The sequence below is a fragment of the Elgaria multicarinata genome, chromosome 5 (genome assembly GCF_023053635.1).
Source record: "Elgaria multicarinata webbii isolate HBS135686 ecotype San Diego chromosome 5, rElgMul1.1.pri, whole genome shotgun sequence".
Taxonomy (NCBI): Eukaryota; Metazoa; Chordata; class Lepidosauria; order Squamata; family Anguidae; genus Elgaria; species Elgaria multicarinata.
In genome coordinates this window covers 41,323,050-41,344,726 of record NC_086175.1, presented here as the reverse complement: position 1 = coordinate 41,344,726, position 21,677 = coordinate 41,323,050, and the positions used below count along the sequence as shown (strand labels likewise).

The 21,677-nt window shown below is 40.3% G+C and overlaps 1 protein-coding gene across 6 annotated transcripts in view; it reads left to right on the top strand.

Moving 5' to 3' along the window:
- RGPD4 (RANBP2 like and GRIP domain containing 4) overlaps nt 1–18,582 on the top strand; it is a 40,010-nt gene extending 21,428 nt beyond the window's left edge. The window contains exons 20-30 of one of the 6 annotated variants that reach the window (XM_063126197.1): nt 180–4,740; nt 5,544–5,621; nt 10,799–10,963; nt 11,695–11,787; nt 12,535–12,728; nt 13,480–13,714; nt 14,035–14,133; nt 14,272–14,420; nt 16,248–16,521; nt 16,612–16,946; nt 17,938–18,582. In XM_063126197.1, the coding sequence (XP_062982267.1) occupies nt 180–4,740; nt 5,544–5,621; nt 10,799–10,963; nt 11,695–11,787; nt 12,535–12,728; nt 13,480–13,714; nt 14,035–14,133; nt 14,272–14,420; nt 16,248–16,521; nt 16,612–16,946; nt 17,938–18,240 (6,486 nt within the window). In that variant the 3' untranslated portion in view covers nt 18,241–18,582. Of the gene's footprint in view, nt 1–179; nt 4,741–5,543; nt 5,622–10,795; nt 10,964–11,694; nt 11,788–12,534; nt 12,729–13,479; nt 13,715–14,034; nt 14,134–14,271; nt 14,421–16,247; nt 16,522–16,611; nt 16,947–17,937 lie in introns of all 6 variants that reach the window. The other 5 variants (XM_063126194.1, XM_063126195.1, XM_063126199.1 and 2 more) reach the window with 5 other exon arrangements.
- The last annotated feature ends 3,095 nt before the right edge of the window (nt 18,583–21,677 follow it).

Below are 21,677 nucleotides of genomic sequence, written 5' to 3'. Positions count from 1 at the left end.
GCTACTCTGTGTAGCTTGTTTGCCTAATTGTCTTACAGGAAAACAGTAGGTTGTTTGCATAACCACCAGCGTAGCTTGCCAGCAATCATAGGTTAGCATGATGTGTGAACCCAGCCCATGTGAAGCATGATATTCAGCTTTTGAGGCTTTAATACTAACATTGAGTATTCTATTTTTAGCCTCCAGTCTACGCCATGAACAGGCTTACACCTCAGCAACACATATATTCATATCAACAGCCAATGCATACTCCTCCACTGCAGAACACCTCGACTTGTATGTTTTCACAAGAAATGTATGGTACTTCACTGCGCTTTGATTCTCCTGCAACTGGAATTTTGTCTCCTCGTGGCAATGAGGACTACTACAATTACAGTGTGCCACCAACAAGCACAAATCCTCCACTTCCTGAGCCAGGGTATTTCACAAAGCCTTCAGCAGCTGCCCCAGTTTCCAGGTCTGCAGAATCAAAGGTGATAGAATTTGGGAAGCCTAACTTTGGGCAGTCTTTACCGGCAGATGGAGCAAAATCTTCACTGATAACCTCAGCTCAGTCAACTCAGCCAACCACTTTCAAATTTAATTCGAATTTCAAATCTAATGATGGTGATTTTACTTTTTCATCACCTCAAGTTGGAGCACAGCCCCATAGTGCACCATATAGTAACAGTGACAGTCTTTTGGGCCTTCTGACATCAGATAAACCTATCAAAGAAGATCGATACACAGGACAGAAGCCACTTGCTGAATATGCTGCTGGACAACGCAACATCTTCAGTTTTGGTGCCAAGAATCCTCCAAGCATTTCATTTACAGATAAAATGGGACAAAATCAACCCAAGTCCTCTGGGTTTGGCAAGGGCGATGTGTTCAGCTTCCAGGAACCTGGCAAACCCATTTTTGGTACTCCACATTCGGATATAGCAAACAGAAGTCATGAAACGGATGGAGGAAGTGTCCATGGTGGTGATGAAGATGATGACGGCCCTCATTTTGAACCTGTTGTGCCATTACCAGACAAGATCGAAGTAAAAACAGGAGAGGAAGATGAAGAAGAAATCTTCTGCAACAGAGCAAAACTCTTTCGTTTTGATGCTGAATCCAGGGAGTGGAAAGAGAGAGGTGTTGGTAATGTGAAAATTCTGAGGCATAAAATAACTGGCAAAATCCGACTACTTATGAGACGAGAGCAAGTGCTGAAAATTTGTGCAAATCACTATATAAATCCTGATATGACTTTGAAACCAAATGCTGGATCAGACAAATCGTTTGTGTGGCATGCCTTGGACTATGCAGATGAATTGCCAAAACCTGAGCAACTTGCCATCAGATTTAAAACTCCAGAGGAAGCAATGCTTTTCAAGCAGAAGTTTCAAGAGGCCCAAAACAGTTTGAAATGTTCTGAATCAGATGGTAGTCAGCAGGTTCCTCAGAACATTGGATCATTAAGAGAAATTATTACTCAGGATGCAAAGGATTCTGCTAAATCTGACCCTGGATACCTCAACTCTGGATTCCATTTCAAGAATAGATTATCGTCTGTCAGTAGTAGTTGTCAGCTTCCTGGTCCTGATGTGAGCAATACTGCAAAAAACGCTACGACCAAAAACACTTTTACAATTCCATCAAGTGGAGCTCCACCTGCAGCCTTTTCTTTTGGAAAGGAAGTCCCAGGAGCACATACTACACATGGATTTGGTGAGCAGTTCATGTTAAAGAAAGATCAGTGGGAATGTAACACATGCCTTGTCAGAAATAAAATAACTGCACAGAATTGTGTAGCATGCCAGACTCCAAACCCATCTAATAGGGAAGTACAAGCTGTGCTTCTTCCGACAGAATCAGCTATAACTTTCAAGCCCAACACTGAAAGCACACACAGTACATTTGGACTCACTTCCAATAAAAAGGAGAACCAATGGGAATGCAGGGTCTGTTCTGTGAGAAATGAAGCCAATTTGTCTCATTGTATTAGCTGCAAGAATCCCAGTGGAACTAACGCACCAGTGCTTGGTCCTCAAACTACATTCAAATTTGGCCAAACGGATACTTCAAAGGTCCCTCAGAGTGGTTTTGGCTCTGCTTTTATGAAAAAGGAGGGCCAGTGGGACTGCAATGTATGTTTGGTACGAAACGACGGCTCTTTGTCAACTTGTGCAGCTTGTCAAACTCCAAATCCGTCCAGCAATGTTCAGAGTGGTTTTGGGTCTGCTTTTATGAAAAAGGAGGGCCAGTGGGACTGCAATGTATGTTTGGTACGAAACGATGGCTCTTTGTCAACTTGTGCAGCTTGTCAAACTCCAAATCCATCTAATGATGTCCCAGCTCTCCCTGCTAGTGCTCCACCATCTGTGTTTGGCTTCAAAAGCAAATTATCTGAACCCACTGGAGGACCACAAGGGACAGGTTTTAAATGTGACATTTCAGAGAAAGGTTTTAAGTTTGGCCACCCTGCAGAACAAGGAAAGTCTCCCTTCACATTTCAGATTCCTGTTAGTACTGAAACTAAGCCTGCACAAGGAGGGTTTAATTTTTCAATGCCTGTGCCACCAGGTGAATTTAAATTTGGTATACAAGAACCTAGTAAAAATGTAACTGCAAAACAGAGTAAAGAAGATAGTCTCTTAAAAGGCATTGAAGAAAAAAAGACATTTGAGGAAGACTCTCCAGTCAAATCTCATGATACATCTAGCAAACAGAGCAGTGATTTGGTTTTTGGCCAACATGGTAGCACTTTCACTTTTGCCGATTTGGCAAAAACATCTGGCGAAGGGTTTCAGTTTGGTAGGAAAGATCCAAATTTCAAGGGTTTTACAGGTGCAGGCGAAAAGCTCTTTTCTTCTCAGGGTGCTAAAACTTCCAAAGCAAATACTTCTGATTTTGAAAAGGATGATGAAGCATATAAAACAGAAGACAGTGATGATATTCATTTCGAACCTGTTGTCCAGATGCCTGAAAAAGTGGAACTTGTGACGGGTGAAGAGGATGAGACGGTGTTGTATTCACAAAGAGTAAAACTATTTCGTTTTGATGCAGAAATTAGCCAGTGGAAAGAACGTGGTGTGGGCAACTTGAAAATCCTTAAGAATGAAGTTAATGGGAAACTACGAATGCTCATGCGGCGTGAGCAGGTCTTGAAGGTTTGTGCAAACCATTGGATCACGACTACCATGAACTTGAAGCCACTCTCTGGTTCTGACAAAGCATGGATGTGGTTAGCCAGTGACTTCTCTGATGGCGATGCAAAGCTGGAGCAACTAGCAGCTAAATTCAAAACACCAGAGCAGGCTGAGGAGTTCAAATTGAAATTTGAAGAATGCCAAAGGCTCCTGCTGGATATACCACTCCAAACCCCTCACAAACTTGTAGATACTGGGAAAACAGCTGAGCTCATACTGAAAGCAGAAGAAATGAAAAGTGGGCTGAAACATCTTAAAACCTTCCTGACAGATGATAAAACTAAACTCGGAGATGAAGAAAGTAAAAACTCTGTTTCTGCCACAAACGCTTCCGATTTGGTTATAAAGCCACATGCTGAAAGTACTGGCCCTACATTAGAATGGGACAACTATGACTTACGTGGAGAAGCACTGGATGATAGTACAGATAGTTCTGTGTATGCATTGCCTCGGGCCAGTAGCCCTGTGAGGAAAAATCTGTTTAGGTTTGGGGAATCTACCACAGGGTTTAACTTTAGTTTCAAATCTGCGCTAAGTCCCTCAAAGTCTCCTTCCAAACTGAACCAAAGTAGATCCTCTGTAGGCACAGATGAGGAGACTGACATTACCCAAGAAGATGAAAGAGATGGCCAGTACTTTGAGCCAGTGGTACCTTTACCTGACCTTGTAGAAGTAACGAGCGGGGAAGAGAATGAGCAAGTTGTCTTCAGTCACCGAGCTAAACTGTATAGATATGATAAAGACGCTAATCAGTGGAAAGAGAGGGGCATTGGGGATATCAAGATCTTGCAGAACTATGACACTAAACAAGTTCGTATAGTCATGAGACGGGACCAGGTATTAAAGCTCTGTGCCAATCATAGAATAACCCCAGATATGACCATCCAGCAAATGAAAGGCACAGAGCGAGCATGGGTATGGACTGCCTGTGACTTTGCTGAAGGGGAAAGGAAAATAGAGCTCTTGGCTGTGCGATTTAAGCTGCAAGATGTTGCTGACTCCTTCAAGCAAATTTTTGAGGAAGCAAAACATGCTCAAGAAAAAGATGCATTAATCACACCACTTTCTTCACGTGCCAATACCCCAAAGGAATCTCCATGTGGAAAGATTGCAGTTGCTGTACTGGAAGAAACCACCAGGGAGAGAACTGATTTAAAGCAGGAAGAAGAAACTGTTATACAAACTCCAGAGGTTTCATCAGTGGTCGGAACTTCTGAGACACCAACAAAAGCCGTAGTTTCGCCACCCAAATTTGTGTTTGGCTCCGAGTCTGTCAAAAGTATTTTTAACAATGAAAAATCAAAACCTTTCACGTTTGGAAACACATCAGCAACTGGATCTCTTTTTGGCTTCAGTTTTAATGCTTCTCCCAAGAGCAAAAGTGATAGCTCAGTGTGTCAGATCATGAAACAGAGAGAACCAGAGAGCACACATGATGCTATGACTTCCAAAGTTGCTGAATATCAAGAAAGAGGCGCTGCTGGTGGCAAAGGGGAAATTCAAGTGGCTACATCAAAAGCAGAAGGATTTTCTAATTTTTCATTTAAAACACTAGAAAAAGGTGAGTATTTCTTAAATTATAACTTATAAGCTAGAATTGTAGTTTTTTGGTGGGTGGGTGTTTCCACTTCACCCATCTTCTAATAGTTTAGAATGCTTACTAATGTACAAGTTCTAAATCTATAATGTTAAACCTAGGACCCTGTAAGAAAGGGAAAAGGCAGAAAAAAACCTTAAGACACATGTGCCCGGATCATCAAAACATTCTTGGGGAGAAGAGACTTAAAAGAAAAGTATACAGGGCCCAATTAGCGTAGCAGTTAATTGATCAGAATGAGCTCCTTTAATAATAGGTAAAAGTATACTAGTAGTCAGTGCAGTTGCTGAGGAACTGTTCTCTGTTCTCTGACTTCATCCATTCTACAGACTAGTTGAAGTTTCTGAATTCGATTCACTTGGAGCCCCATGTAAGTCACTTTGCGGAGTCTGCTCTCACAGTTAAAATGTTATGGAAGACATGACTTCTATGAGAGCTTGCTCAGATGGGAGCTAGCAAAAAATTGGAGTTAGTAAAATCTTGATAAAGTAAACATCTTATCCATCTCGGAGGCAATGCACTTCTGAAACACTAATTGTTGTGAGGCAGTAGTGTTGGAAGGCTCGTGCCTTGCTTTTGAGTTTCCTGGGAGTATATGGCTGTTGAAAGTTACTGCATAATTACTACAACTAGAAAGATCTTTGTTTTAGTATAATATGCAATGAAGAATCAGTGGTCCCTTTTATATTTCATCTTTGTTTGGCAGTGCCCCCTGTCCCTTTAGGAATGTCAATTTATTACTCAAATCCACACACTTTATTTTCTAGGATTTAATTTTAACCTTTTTAAATCTAACCCAATGGCCTTTTGGACCAGCGCATCTCCCCCTCAACCCAGTAGTAAAGGTATTTACACACTGCACTGAATGTGGTGTATCACGTCTTGGAAAGCACTCTACTATTTTGCTCCTGTACTCTAGCAAAATAACTGGCTGTTTTAAAAGTGTAGAGAAGTAACAACATGCATGTTAAAAAAAAGAAAGAATAATGACTGTACAGCTGTTTTATGGTTAAGAGGCTGGTTCTTGAATTCCTTAATCTGTTGGATTGCTTAATTCCTATGTCTTCCAATGTTCAACTACTGACTTTCAAGCTTTGCTTGATTATCCTAAGACATTAGTAGCAGTGGCTTGCTGGACTCAAGGCAGATAGGAAGAGTTTGAGAAACTTGTTGCAAATACTAAGTGTTTCAAAAGTCTTCATAGGACCACCTTGATGCTGAGTTTCCTCGTATCAGCATACAAGGAAAAATATGTTTTTCCAAACCTTTTTAATAGGTTATGCTAACTTATGAACACTCTTTGAACTAGTGTTCACCTTGATGTTTTTGCTTTTGAGTGTCTTCATGATCAGTGTCCCTGCATCGAATAAATATTTGTTCATTAAATACAGTGTTTAGAAAAGCCCTAGAAAAAAAAGGCTTATTTCATTGCAAAAATAGTGGCTTGACCCTCCCCTGCAGCTCCCCTGTACCACTTCTCATGATGTTCCACAGGGTTCCTCAACTAATCAGGGCAGATCTGGGAATGCAGTGCAGGATTCTTAGAGACAGTTTGCATACCTTGACTTCTACCAGTGGGAGCATCCCATTGGCCTTGTTTTGTTCACATGATTTCTGAATCCAAGCCAAAGAGTCGAAATACTACAATCTGCACGAGCAATCCAAATTTAAAATTCAGTGGAAACAAGTGTTCCATCATGAAAAGTATCTTACGTTACCTTATCACCAACTGTAAAAAAAGGATCTGCTGTTTGTTACTGTGTTTTGGCTATGCTCAGTCTGGCTTAGTTTTGCTTCCATTCTTAAAATTTTGAAATCATAATTCCATATAGGTCCAGTTCACATATAGGAAAGGAAAAGAACCTCTCGTGCAAGCACTTAAGTAATTGCTGACTTCTAGAGGGACGCCTGCTTTCGCTGACGTTTTCTTGGCAGACTTTGTAGTGGGGTGGTTTGCCATTGCCTTCCCCAGTCGCAGTTACCTTTCCCCCAGCTAGCTGGGTACTCATTTTACCGACCTCGGGAGGAAGGAAGGCTGAGTCGACCTGAGCCGGCTGCCTGAGAACCAGCTTCCGCTGGGATCAAACTCAGGCCGTGGGGAGAGTTTTGGCTGCAGTAACTGCCGCTTACCACTCTGCGCCACACGAGGCTCATGTTCACATATGATTCCTCTTTTAAAAAACCAATCAGTCGTCATGCACGCCTGTTTCACTTTTACCCTACAACCCATAACCGGCTCCTTCGTGATTGTGGAGCATATGTAATTGGCATAGTTAATTGGAGAGGGCCTTCTTAATTGACTAATTATTGCAGCCCTACTTCACATTAATATGTGAATGATCCATTACAGATTTTGGATGCAGGATTCTGGGAGTCTTGTTAGTTCAGTGTCAGAAGCTCTCGCTTCAAATGCTTGCATGTTAAAATTAATACATGCATCTGCTCTGATTTCCAAGTTATTTCCCTATATGTATTTTAAGAATGCAAGCGGGAAAAGGTAAGCTAGGAAGAAACCAACACAGTTTGAATTCTAGCATTTTATTTGATCTTAATATCCCAGAATGTAAACTCTGGCAAAGAGTTGTTGTGTGTTTTTCTGTTGTCAGATACAACTCTTGTACTCTGATCTTTGGCATATTTGTTCAGGAGTAAGTTGCTCCCCATAGGATTGCAGCCTAAAAGAGGCAGGTGAAGGGCACTTTTATTTAGAAAATGATGCAGCTGTTATCACTTGGCCTGATGCTTTTTTCAGCTTCTTGAAAAAAGAAGCTGAAACCTTAGGCACAATTCATAATAGCAGACCTTGTTTTCATAGCCTTGATTTTAATATTGGGTTATAAAGCATATTCTCACTCGCTGGCTTCCCTTTTACTAAAACTACCGTAATTTGGCTAGTTTCTTTGTTTTTCTAACTCATGCATTTTGTAAAAGAGATACTGGAATTCTGGAACATTTAATTCTAATACCCATGTAGGATTTCGCTTGCATTCTTCTGTGGGAATGTGCACATCGATAATAGTATGCATGCATAAAAATGTTTTAAGGTGCTTGGCATGCTCACATTATGACTGCTTGGTGCTCTAAAATGTATTGCAGATTAGTCTCTATTTAAGAATTGATACACCGACAGTTGCTTGGGAAGATGGTCCTTTGAGCTTGAATTGAGTGAAATAGCAGGTTGCTTTTTCTGTTGGTGTCATGGCTAGGCCTGTTCCCCTTAAGCTAGGAGAAGGAGTTTCAGGCAATCAATCGGAATCGGATTCTGAAGCAGAAGACACAGTGCCAGAAACGTACGAGCCTACAAGGGAAGTGGGGGAGGTGATTCTCACAGCTCTTCACCAGCTGGGGATGAACCTTCTTCAGACCTTATCACTGAAAACGTTAACAACCCACAGTCTGTGGGAAATCAGTATTCTTCAGAGGGAGAGGGTACTTCAGGGCTAGCTGATCCTAGAGTATGCCGCAGACTCAAACAGGCAGAGTTAAAGGAAGGCGAGAGAAGGTCAGCCTGGCTAGCTTCTCATCAAAAGCTCCTTCAGAACCAGTCTCCTTGAAGTTAAAGCGTTCTGGGAAAAGGCTTTCTGTTTTTCTTGAAAGGACAATTGTTTTGCTTAGTTTTCATAATTTTTGTCTAGAGGAAAGTTCCTAGAGGTTAGACTCTCTTCTGGTGGGAAGAGATGTTTATTGCCTGAATAAAGCTTTGTGGATTACGTGGCAGACCCTCTTTATTGTCTCCCAATAAGGCGGGAGGTTTTGGGAAACACGACAGTTTCACTGAAACTCTACGTCTTCAGTCAAGTGGAATAGGTGTTTCATGCTGAAGATTTTAGAGAAGCACTTTGATATGCTTTTAAAAGCAGTTTTATCATTAAGATGTTTGTGCTAAAAGGCAGTTGTTGTTTTCCTTGTCGAAATGATCTTAAGCTATCTGATTTTGTTGCACCAGTCCATTTATGTTCAAACCTATAAACTCCTAGCACTTTGATAATTGTTGCTTTTGGAACTGATATATCTTACTTTTCCCCTGTCCACATGATTTTATTTGGGGTAGGGGAGTGTTGTTCACATTCATTCTAGGTGCTATAAAGTATTTACTGCTTTATTAAAGATGTAGAAGCATCCTAACTGGCAACTGTGGTTTTAATTTTTGTGACCCACCCAGAGAGCGTGTAGAAATGAAATAAATAAATAAACTCAAAGAAGTGTTGCAAAAACTGAGCAGCTAGACAAAATCAGAGGTATTCTTCATCCTAGCATAATCCAAGTTAGCTGTACAGATAACAGCAAGTAATAGAACTTAAAACAAACAACAGTACCGGATCCTTAAAGGGGGAACAGTCCTATGGTCCTTGGAGATCATAGGATTCTTTAGAGGCCATAGTCACTGCTGTGACTTTGGAAGGGGGACTCTAGAATCCAATCATTTCCCCTCCCCACAATGAAAAGGCCCACCCCAACTACATAACAAGCAGCCTCAGAGGATGTCGATGTCAGAAAGGGTGTTGTGGCGGGAATGGAGCAGAGGCCAGATTATAAAGCATCCTATGGCCTCCCCAGCCCTGCCCCCACCAGCACATTTCCACTAGATGGGCTCAGAAGCCTGTCTAGAAGGGGAAAAAAGAACAAAGGAGGACAGAGAGGAGAAAATCACCTCCATCGCTCTTCCTGCTCTGCATTTTGAAATATGACCTGGAATATGCACATATTTCAACTATGTGACCGACCTTCTAACTTTGTTTTCCAGCATGGTTGGATTGTATGGGGGCTTTCTGATACTGGAAGTAATCTGAGATTAGTGCAAACGTATCAATTAGAGAAGCTATCGATACTGCTTCCTGTATTTTCAGAGTGTGTGTGTGTGTGTGTGTGTGTGTGTAGGCAGGCATGCGTGCCTTGGATTGGATCCAGGACCTCCTTTTGTTGACAAAAGGGCTCCACTCATGGAAGATGCCTCTGTGTAGCATTTTCAGGTGGAGGAAAGGGCTGCCATCAGGAGGATGGGCCAGGGAATCTGCTTTTGCCAACTTAGTTAGACATGCCTAAATCTGAATCTAACCTCTTTCTATAAATGTGTAATCTATAAACACACTCGCACAGCTCACGATGCTACACTGGAGTCTCCACATGGTGCAAACTGTATCTTTGGACATCTCCCTTGGCACCCATGGGCTCCCTGCCCTTCCTGTTTTTTATTTCCATTAGATAGTTTTTAAATTAAAAAATTAACTGCGAGGCTGGCATGCAGCAAAGCAAAATGATGGCCTCCAGTTCCATCCTAATTTCCAAGAATGTCTCTGACTGGTCATGCCCACTACAGTAGCAATTGTGTGAATGAAAAGCCCCATGTTGTGCCAGCTATTTTGTGTGAACTTCCGCAACCCTCTCAAAATTTCAGCTCTGCCCACCTACTTGGGCAAGACACGATTTGAATAATCGCCACCCAGTTGAGACTTGTCATGTTTTCTGAACCTAGGTGGTATGGTTTGTTGGAAGGGGAAACAACCCTCCAATAACCCATGGTCTGTTGTAGGGTTATTAGAGGGTGGTTTCCCTTCCAAGAAGCCATGCTCCCCATGTTCAGATCACATGACAAGCCATGTCCTTGCAGTGATTACTCAAATCATGCACAACGATTTAAATAAGCCATAAACCACGGTGGCTTAATTTGATTGTGTGAACCAGGTCACTGTTTCTTCTGCTTTACTAGTTTAGACCTTAAAATTTAATTTCACTAAACTTCCCAGAACTACTTTTTAAATAAAACACTTATACAGTGTAAAACAGTGCCTAGCCCTTGAGTTCGGTTTAAAGGCAATGAAAAGAAGATGTGCTGAATATAGTTGTTTAATGAGAAGCATGGCATGAGTTTGGCCAGTGCCGTTCATTGTTGTCTTTAAAGCTTGATTCTTTGTCTTCTTGTTGAATACATGCCTTCCCTATTTTGTAAATATATTACTATTAAAGTGCAATTGCTGACTTTAGACTTGCTCAAATAATTCAGTTGCATTTTTTTCCCTAGCAGTTGAGATTAAGAAGGAACCAGATACAGTCACATCCGATGATGTATTTATTGTATACGAGTTAACACCCACTCCTGAGCAAAGAGCTCTTGCAGACTCTCTTAAATTACCTCCAACGTTTTTCTGCTACAAGAACAAACCTGGGTATCTGAGTGAAGATGATGATGGTAAGAAGCATTACTTGACCGTTATTCTCTCCTATAAACTACAGAGCAGGATTAAAAAATGAAGCCTTTAGACAAGTCCAACTGAAATCCCCAGAAAGTTGTTAAAATTTATTAAGTCAGGAGAAATAAAGTGTTTTATGTGCAGAGTGCTGGAAATCAGTTCTTTGTGATCACCGTGTCTCCTTTTTCTGTTCCCAGTTGGTCTTGTAGAGCAGAATAAAAGTTAATAACAAAGATGCTTGGAAATTGTTACTGTTGACAATTTTAAAACTGTTATTCATGACACCAAGACCCACTTGGGCTACATGGGTAGAACAAACCTCTAGCTCCCTCCAATTCTGAAGTGCTGAGGGTGGGTGGGGCAAGGGGTTGCTTTCTCCCCTGATCCCACCAAGATTAGAGCTAGACAAAGGAGCAGGAAGTTCTCACTTGATCTTGTGCTGTATTTCAAAGACCTAACATGAGGTCAAAGATAGAGACTTGGTTCCTTTTGGGCGGGAGGTCTTGGAGATAAACGTTTATTTTATGTTGGCCCCTGCTGCTCATGCATCTGAGATAAGGCAAGTGGTCTCAGGCATTTTAAATTTGATAGTTTTTACTGCTAGTCATATTTAAGGCCATTTCTTCCTTAAAATGTAGCAGAAGATACACACTTGAATGCTTACTTATAGCCAATTGCATGTTTATCCTGCTTCTCTGCTATGATGCCAACTTTTATTTTCATATTTCAGATGAGGACTATGAAACAGCTGTAAAGACACTTAATGGAAAGTTGTACCCTGATGAACCTGAAGAACACACACAATTTCAGGAAATTGACACAAGTAAATATAACTACTTGGGGAAGAGTTTTGTAATTTAGCAAGCACAGGAATGTAACTGAACTTTTCTAATCGTTGCCACATTGCTTACTTACTAACATACTAAGTCACTAATTTGCAAAATATTTACTGTATAGTGAAAAGGCAAGCTTAAATTTGACATAATTTAAGTGTGCATAAAACTAAATGCCATTAAAATGAGTTCCTGTAGTCCAGGAGTGGGGAACCTGGTGCCTCCAGATGACGATAGACTTCAACTCCCATCAAGGTGACAATAGACTTCAACATCCTTGGCCATGGTCAGGGATGATGAAAGTTATAGTCTAGAGGACCCTTGGACTACAGAAACTTCTCAACCACCTCTTAATTGCTCTCTCAAAAGGCAACGCTGTTGCCACAAAGGGGGAGAAGCAAGCCAAGCCAGATGGTGAGGCCTCAGTATTCTTCTGAGGGAACCTGCCCCGTCCAGACCTCAAGTTGCATAAAAATGAAAACAAGTGCTGTTGTAAAAAGAAGCTGCATCTAATAGAATCTTGTGTTCTGTGTGACTTAAAAGTACCGCTGAAGGAATCTGCCCCGCTCCTCTGCCCATTCCCTTTGCTTCTAACTACTTCTGTTCCTAGGGTTCATGTGAAGGCCTTCCCTAGTTAGATAAGCTTTTCATTAGGATATTTAGAGGCTTCATCATTCTACTTTACTGTTTGTTCTTTTAAATAAAATCTAAGGTACTCTTCTGTTTTGGTATCATAGGAGAAAAAGAACCAGAAAGTAGGAATGACTGTGTTCTTGTATGGGAAAAGAAACCAACTCCTGAAGAAAAAGCTAAAGCAGAGACCCTGAAGCTTCCGCCAACCTTTCTCTGTGGTATTGGCAGTGACACTGATGAAGACAATGACAACTTGGAAGATTTCCAAACAGAACTTAGAAAAGTTCAAGAAACGAAAGTAAGTATCAGAAGATTGGGCTTCAATTCCCATGCAGCTGGATTTGTTTGAAGGCTTTAAGTATAACCGTAGTACTTTCCGTCTACCTGCCCATCACAGTCTGCCTTTCATGCTTTAGTCTGTTAGAGTGAGGTCCTGTGCCATATAAATGTTATGTATATGTATATTAATCAGAAAGGATGTTTTTCCACATGCATGTGAACTTGGGTCTTTGCCATTCCTCTGGGCCATCAGGAAACTTAGAATTGCCAGTTACCTTGGTACCTTCAAGATGATTTCACATCACATTTCTGAATGCTTGTATTAGAATAAAGAGTTCATAGGAATAAAAAAGGCTATGTAATCCGACCTGTTGATCAGGGTAGGATTGTTCCTTAAGCGTACACAATCTGAATCGCAGTGTTCCACAATCAGAGAGTAAGTGCAGAAAAACATAACTTATTTGTGCAAATAAACCCAGCAAGAAGTAACAGAGGAAAGGCATGATCCCAAGGATCACTGTTAGTATGGCCTGAACCCTTCCAAGTCACTCCAAAAGAAATGTGGGTACATGTATTTGCCACATTCATGAACAAATTGTTGAATGGAAATGTCCCTACTTCAACTGCCTGGAACATGCACCTGTTCAATAAGTAAACTAGCTCTGGTTTCACGTACTGTCTAATATTTCTATGAATTTACCTAAACAACCTCTGAAGACAAGACACCCATTTAAAACAACCAAACTTTACAGTGAATTTCTCTTCTGTAGGATACTCAGGTGGAAGAAGTAACCAGTTCAACTGAAGAAGTAACCAGTTCAACTGATGATGTTTGCACCACAAAAGAAGAAGAGCCTACTGTTGCGGCCAGTAGGACTGAAGAACCAGATTCTACCACCGAACCTACACACATTATACAGACTTTATTAGGAACAGAAGATAAACCTGTTGACTTGTCAACTAAAAAAGAAAGTGATTCCAGATCTACAGCCTCTACAAACCAAGGTATTTGTGTGACATATGTAAAACCCCTATACAGATAATCCCCAAATAGTTAAAACTTTGCTTCCATAATGAAGAGTAACAGTTGAGAGAGGTTTGGTAGAAATGGGTCTTTGCTTGCTCAAATAGTAGTAGACCACATTTACATGCAGTTGGGAGTGGAATATATATTGCCTTGGTAATGTCTTTTCAGAAGTGAAAGCTGAGTTCACTTTCTACTTCAGTTTGTGCCAGGATTTATTGTACTGGTGAATAAGTCAAGGTCCCTGTTGCATTATGTAAAATGGACCATAAAATGTGTGCTCTTTTCTTCCTTCACATAGAAAACAAACCTTTCTCATTTGCCCTTGGCAACATACCTGGCTTGTCATTTGCTGATCTGGCTTCAAATAATTCTGGAGATTTTGCTTTTGGTGCTAAAGGTAAGATCTGCATTTTTATACTTCGCATTTATACAAATTATAAGACTTATTAAATCATTTTATTGAGGAAGAAAGATAAACGAATGTGATCATAGAAATACTTGTTTGGAATATTAAGGTTTTATCTTCCCGTCTAAGCAGACAGAAACTTCAAGTGGGCAAATACAGGAGCAACTGTATTTGGAGTACAGGCATCCACTAAAGGAGAGAATGAAGATGATGGAAGTGATGAAGAAGTTGTACATAGTGATGATATTCACTTTGAACCAATAGTATCACTGCCAGAGGTAAGACTTCCAACCACGAATCTAGGGAGGAAGGGTGTATCTACTTTGCAAGTTTCCTGGTACAGTGGACCTGCAGCACTGCTACTGTGTTAGCTATAGCATTATTTGCAGCACTATTTGTAATGTTGGAATTGAATGGGATATGGGAGGTCAAGATTGCTGGGACTTGGGGGATTTAGCAAGGGAGATAATAAAGTTAAAAGTCTATGCATACATGCAGTTACTGTCAAACAAGGCTTTAATCTGAAAAGAAGTTGACCTTCCATATTTTCTTCAGAAGGCTGTTGTATATTTAAAAGTTCATTAATTTAAAAGATGTTTGGCAGAGACTCGCAGGAAGGGTCCTGCATTTCCACAGACACAACCTCCTCCACTGCTTTCACTTTTGGAATGTTGCAGCCTCTTCTGCATATTTTGTAGCCTTGACTTCAGGATCCTCTGCCTCTTCATCAATTAAGTATGGGTTGCTATTTAACAAGTTTCTAATGAGTTGGACTTGGCATTGATGATTGCCAACTATAAGCTGAGGCGGAGGAGAGGAGAGTGTCTACTTGCTGGCATACCCAGAGAATATAGTATATGATGAGGGCATTCCTCACTCAAAAATTTCCAGCAAGAGATGCTGTTCCCTTGCAAAGTAACAAAACACCTGTGTTTGCTCAGATACTGTTTTAACCACCTCAATATACATGAAGTGCTTTTTAACAGACTAGAATGCCAATTGCGACCTCTCCTGGACAGATGTTGTGTTATTCTTGAGGCCTGATCTATTCAGGACCCAGTCAAAGTAGTTTCTTTGGTTACATTCTTCTATTGACAAACGCACTACAGGTCTGCCCTGTCAATACTTTTCCATTTCTTAGCAAGTAGTCAATCCTGGATGTTACCATGTGGTTTGAAGGAAAGTACAGTTGGCACAGAACACTATGCTATGCTAGGCTATGAACTAGTATGGGCTATGTGGAACATACTCCAGTTTTTAAAACACTTACACTGGCCTCTTGTGGCTTTGCAGATGCAATGCAATTTATCTATAAAGCACTAAACATTTTTTGGATTGGGATATATCAAGGCCCAAACTACTCCTGTATGAACCTGCCCATGTTTTGAGGTCATCAGGGAGACCTCCTACAGGTACCCCTGTTGACTGAAAACAGGCGGGTGGTAAGCAGGAATCAAGCCACTGTAGCGGTGACACCCCATCTTTAGAATGAACTCCCTGCCTTTTTGAGCTTTAGACACGAAGTAGAAAGTATTTTATTCATCCGAGCCTTTTAATTTGATTGTATTTATTGTGATTTTGGAATTTGGTCTGCTGCTTTTAAGAGCTTTTAGATACTGTATTTAATGTGGTTTGTTCTTGCTGATTTTACTTTCCTGTGTTTTTATTCTAATTCTATTTATTTGATTTGTTAGCTGTTTCATGTCCTTGATAATGATATAATATAAATCTATTTAATAAAATAAGAGTTCATTGTTTCCAACAACATATATGTGAGGACAATGTACTACACAAATTCTGGTATATATGCATGTTTACTCTAAAGTGGAAAAATATGCAGATGGCACCTAATATAATTTTTGTGAACTGCCCAGAGAGCTTTGGCTATGGGGCCGTATAGAAATGTAATAAATAAATAATAAATCATGTTTTCTGACAAGATCCTGTGATTCATGAATCTACTTGATTTAATGCTGCAATCCTCTGATCACATGCCATTGAACACAGTGGAATTTAATTCTGACTAAACATGCATAGGATTGTGCTATGACTCAGTTTACAGTAGTACTGATCTGAGTAAACATGAATATTTATCCTTGGTGTAGGTTGAAGTGAAGTCAGGAGAAGAAGATGAAGAAATTATCTTCAAAGAAAGGGCAAAACTCTATAGATGGGACAGAGAAGTCAATCAGTGGAAAGAACGTGGTGTTGGAGAAATAAAGATCCTCTTCCATACACAGAAGAAATGCTATAGAATTTTAATGAGAAGGGACCAAGTTCTCAAAGTCTGTGCAAACCATATAATCACAAAAGCAATGGACTTAAAACCCCTGAATACCTCAAATAATGCTATGGTTTGGACTGCAACAGATCATGCTGGTGAGTGTTTTTGTAATGGTATTCTCTAGCTGATTTCCCCCTCCTAATATTAGATTATGCTGTGAATAATATATGGAATCTTTATTTCAGATGGTGAAGCTAAGATAGAACAGCTTGCAGTCAGGTTTAAAAACCAAGAGCTGGCCGATTTGTTCAAGAGGAGATTTGAAGAATGTCAACTAAGCTTGTCAGAGTTGCAGAAGGGCCACATATCCCTGGCAGCAGAATTGTCAAAAGAAACTAACCCTGTGGTATATCTTGAAGTTTCCGCTGAAGAGGAGCCTCTAGGGCATATAACCATAGAATTGTTTTCAAATATCGTTCCTCGCACTGCTGAAAACTTCAGAGCATTATGCACAGGAGAAAAAGGATTTGGATTCAAAAACTCCGTATTTCACAGAATAATTCCAGATTTTGTCTGTCAAGTAAGTGAAAATATTAATGCTGAGAATATATGCAAAATGTCCCCCAAGATATCATATAGTATTTTAAAATTCTCTGGGAGCCTCCTTCTCAGTGATTTATATTTACCTAGTTTTTTGTAGTTCTTTTAAGCCCAAGTTAGGTAGGTAAGAGAAAATGAAAAGTAATGCCGTGATTTCAGATCTTCCCATGCACTTCTCCAAATTGAAGCCACCATATTTACTTCAGTTGTATCCAACAGAGACACACTTTACTGGTATAGAGAAATACAGATGAAGCAACAGAAGGTCAATCCTTAAACAGACCGTGGGTTGGGTCATTGATGACTCCATCCAGTGTTCAGGGATTCCTCCCCCCACACACACACACACCACAACTTACCCCATCCAGCAAGAATTCTCAACCTTTTACGTAGCACTTTCAAAGGACTTAGAGGAGTTACTGTGGGAAGGAAAGTCTGCTTCCAGTAGCCCTGTTGTACGTACCTAAGCTGAGATCCAACCCCATCAGAATGTGTTCACCATCCCCTTTATTAACTTGTTTAGGTTTCCTTCAATAACAGCATGAGGGAACATATTTTATATTGGCTTCTTAACCAAATGGGACTTAATGCCTTTCAGATAGCTGTGAAAATAAAAAGCAAACTTGCAAGTGACAACTGCAGCTACATTCAAACAAGACATAACATTCCATGGTTTGCTGCATTGGCCTGAGACTCTCTGTTGCTTGTGTATGTAATAGCAAATCAGTTTGCTATCATGTCTCAATACAGTCATAGCAAGATATACATGGAGCATACCAAAGGTGCTAAATAAAGCTACTATTAATTTGGGTCCCATATCTGTTTTCTACCAGCCATTGTCTGACCAGCAATTAAGAACACTATATCACACAGAATGTAGTACTATGTTGGTAAAACACATTTTTGGGCATGTTGAGATGTTTCAACCTATATTTTTCTCCACTCAGTTTTCTCTATTTGTTATATTCCAGGGAGGTGATATTACTAAACATGATGGCACAGGTGGAAAATCCATTTATGGAGATTCATTCGAAGATGAAAACTTTGAAATAAAACACACTGGTCCTGGCTTATTGTCAATGGCAAACCATGGCAGAGACACCAATAATTCTCAGTTCTTTATTACTCTAAAAAAGGCAGAGCACTTGGACTTCAATCATGTTGTCTTTGGGTTTGTAAAGGATGGTATGGATGTTGTTAAAAAAATGGAAACTTTTGGATCTTCCAAAGGAGTGTCAAAAAGAATTGTGATTACAGACTGTGGGCAAATATAAATTCATTGCTCTGACATTTATGCAGATTAAGAAAATTTAATGTTCAACAGATTTAGATAAAATTATGTTCAGGTTTTTTTTTTAAAAAAAATGAACATTTCTGATGTATAAATGTAAAATTACAGCTTATAGCTGAGTACTTTTTTAATGTGTTTCAATTGACTTTGCATGTTGTGAAATAAAAGTTCAAACACTGGTAAATTTCAGGTGTATTTTTGTTTCCTCCTGATTTTTGTATTAAATAATTTAAAATGAAATCCCTGGAGTCTGAAGTTCTGTCAACCTGGTTTGTGCAAGTTTCCCAGTTTGCCTGAATGGTTCAAATAAAATTACAAACTACTGTGCGATTCTTACTTTTATTCCTCTTTTGGCTCTCCTGATTCATAGGCAGTCTAGAAACAATTATCTGTATTTTACTTTTGCCATTCATCTTAGTAAACAAAATGATTCTGCTGCTTGAGTCACCTACTTAGTTGGTACATTGCCCCAAATGTACTTAGGTATTTTAATTAGTGAACTATTTCACTTGGATGCTGGTTGAAATATGATTTAGGTCTTCTATGCTTGGGATGGAAACCTCTTCTGCCATCAACAAATCACATAATTGCAAGACAGCTGTTGTAAAGACCGCTACAGTAGTGCTTATAGCAAAATAACTAACTCAAGCCAACAGTTGACACCACATTTATATCTTCCCATGGCAACTACAAAGACAGGTTTCAAATATAGTCCAGCCAGGTTGTAGGAAAATCAGTAAACATTGCATGATTCTCATGATCTGAGCTATCACTGACCCGGTTCACATGATGCTTAAATAAGCCATGGTGTGTGCCAGGCACCATTTGTCTGATTGCCTGGGGGTGGTTTGTTTTGTCTGAACCCAAGCAGCATCGCTTGTTTGAGGGTGAAACAACCCTCAAATAACCCATGGTTGGGCTATTGGAGCGTTGTTTCCCCCCTCAAAGGCCTGCCTGGATTCAGACACCACAAGCTGAGCCTGGACAATGATGCTGATGGCTTATTTAAGCTGTGGTGATCATGAAAACTGGCCACTCTTGTTTCTTCTGGCTGGTAGGCATGAATGGGATTGTTCTATTAACTGCTGGAGCATTAGAGCTTGGTATATCATTTGGTTTTTATTATAACACTCTAGGAACTACGATGACATCCTACAAGGTTTGCTTTTGTGGCTGACCTTCCTTTAATATACTAAAAACATACAGAAGGCAGGGTATTACGATCAAGGAGGTAAAATTTATTTATTTATTTATTACATTTCTATACCGCCCAATAGCCGGAGCTCTGGGCGGTTCACAAAAATTAAAAACATCAAAGTATAAAACAACAGTATAAAACCATAGTACAAAATACAATATAAAAGCTCAACCAGATAAAACCAGCAGCAATGCAACATTACAAATTTAAAACACCAAGTTAAAATTTATTTATAGACTCTTAAAATGCTGGGAGAATAAAAAGGTCTTCTTCACCTGGCATCTAAAAGCATATAATGTAGGTGCCAAGCGAACCTCCTTAGGGAGCTCATTCCACAGCCGGGGTGGCTTATTTTGCCTTAGTGTCATCTTGTAAACTGTTCCATTTATCTTGGAGCATGAGATGCCAGCTGGTTCAGCCACTTGAGGCTCAAACAGATCTCTGGATATTGGTGCTGCTACCTGCAGTAAGTTTGCATATCCAGCAGAACCAAATGGTAAAACTTGCCCAACCTGAACAGCACAAGGTTGTGATTATTATTTTTATTTATTTATTACATTTTTATACCGCTCAATAGCCGAAGCTCTCTGGGCTGTTCACAAAAATTAAAACCATAATAAAACAAGGTAGATTAGGTAGACTTTCTCCCATTCTGCTTCACCTTCAGCCAGAGACAGCATGGAGCTATCCAGTACAAACCTAGAACACAACCTCCATTCTATACACATGATCCCAAACAATATACAACGTAATGATTTGTAGTTATAACTATACATAGCGATACAGTTGGGTGTGTACATGAGTGGGCAGACGTCAGGCTTACAGAAACTAACTTGGGGTGGTTTTTTTTGTTATAGTAGAGCACCAACCAGTGTCTGGTGCAGAGGCCCAGGCACTATTAACAAGAATTAATGAACAGAAGCAGGGTGCTCATCCCAGAAATGTGTGATCCATACCAGAAACCAGCTCAAAAGTACTTTCACACAAAAGTCCACTCCATGTTTCTCCTCAAGTGTTCTTTATCAACCACCTCATGGGCGTGGGGGGGGGGGATGCTGGGAGTTGTAGGAATTATTAGTCTTAACATAGGATTGTGCCCTTTGCTGCTGTTTGAAAATGAGTCCCAAACCCTTGCTGATTAACTGCAAATCACCCAGAGATCTACCAGTAGATCCGAATCTATCCTTCTCTCATCCCTTCCCCATGCAGCCTGAAATGAGAACACAATCAAGGGGAAGCTTTGCCACTTGATAGTGCAGAGGGCCAGTGTGGTGTAGTGGCTAGAGTGGTGGAGTAGATACATCTACACCAAGCAGGATATAACGCTATCAAAGCGGTATATGGCATGTGTCATGGGTCCCAACAGTTGTCAGTGCACTTCAATACCGCTATAAAGCAGTAGTGTGGCTCCTGCCTTGGCTATCGTATGTACTACTTCCTACTGGGCCACGAAGCTCACGGGGTGACTTTGGTTGTTGTGAGGATAAAATGGAGAGGAGGAAGGCTGTGTAAGCATCCTTGAGTTCCTTGCAAGGGGTGGGGGGAGATAAGTGTAACAATAAATGTACCTAAACTAGGGTGACCATATGAAAAGGAGGACAGGGCTCCTGTATCTTTAGCAGTTGCATAGAAAAGGGAATTTCAGCAGGTGTCATTTGTATGCATGTCGCACCTGGTGAAATTTCCTCTTTATCACAACAGTTAAAGCTGCAGGAGCTATACTGTGTGTGTGTTAAAACAGCATTTTAACAGCATTTAATAACGTTAAGTTTGTTTTAATGGACCCCAGAATTGTTGTTTTAAATGAATACTGTTGTTGTTTTTATACTGTTTTTATGTTTTTTAAATTTTTTTGTATACTTTTAATGTCTACTATTTTTAATTGTTGTAAACCGCCCAGAGAGCTTCGGCTGGGGGGCGGTATATAAATATAATAAAATAAATAAATAAATAAATAAAATACTAGAGTGACCAGATTTAAAAGAGGGCAGGGCACCTGCAGCTTTAGCTGTTGTGACGAAGAGGACATTTCACCAGGTTCTCCATATATACAAATGTCACCTGCTGAAATTCCCTTTTCAGTACAACGGTTAAAGATGCAGGAGCCCTGTCCTCCTTTCCATATGGTCACCCGTCCTAAACTGCAACTTCAGACAAGCGGGTACTGGGATTCCCACCCCTTCCAGCCGCGCTGCAGACCCCAAATGCCTCCCCTCCTTCCC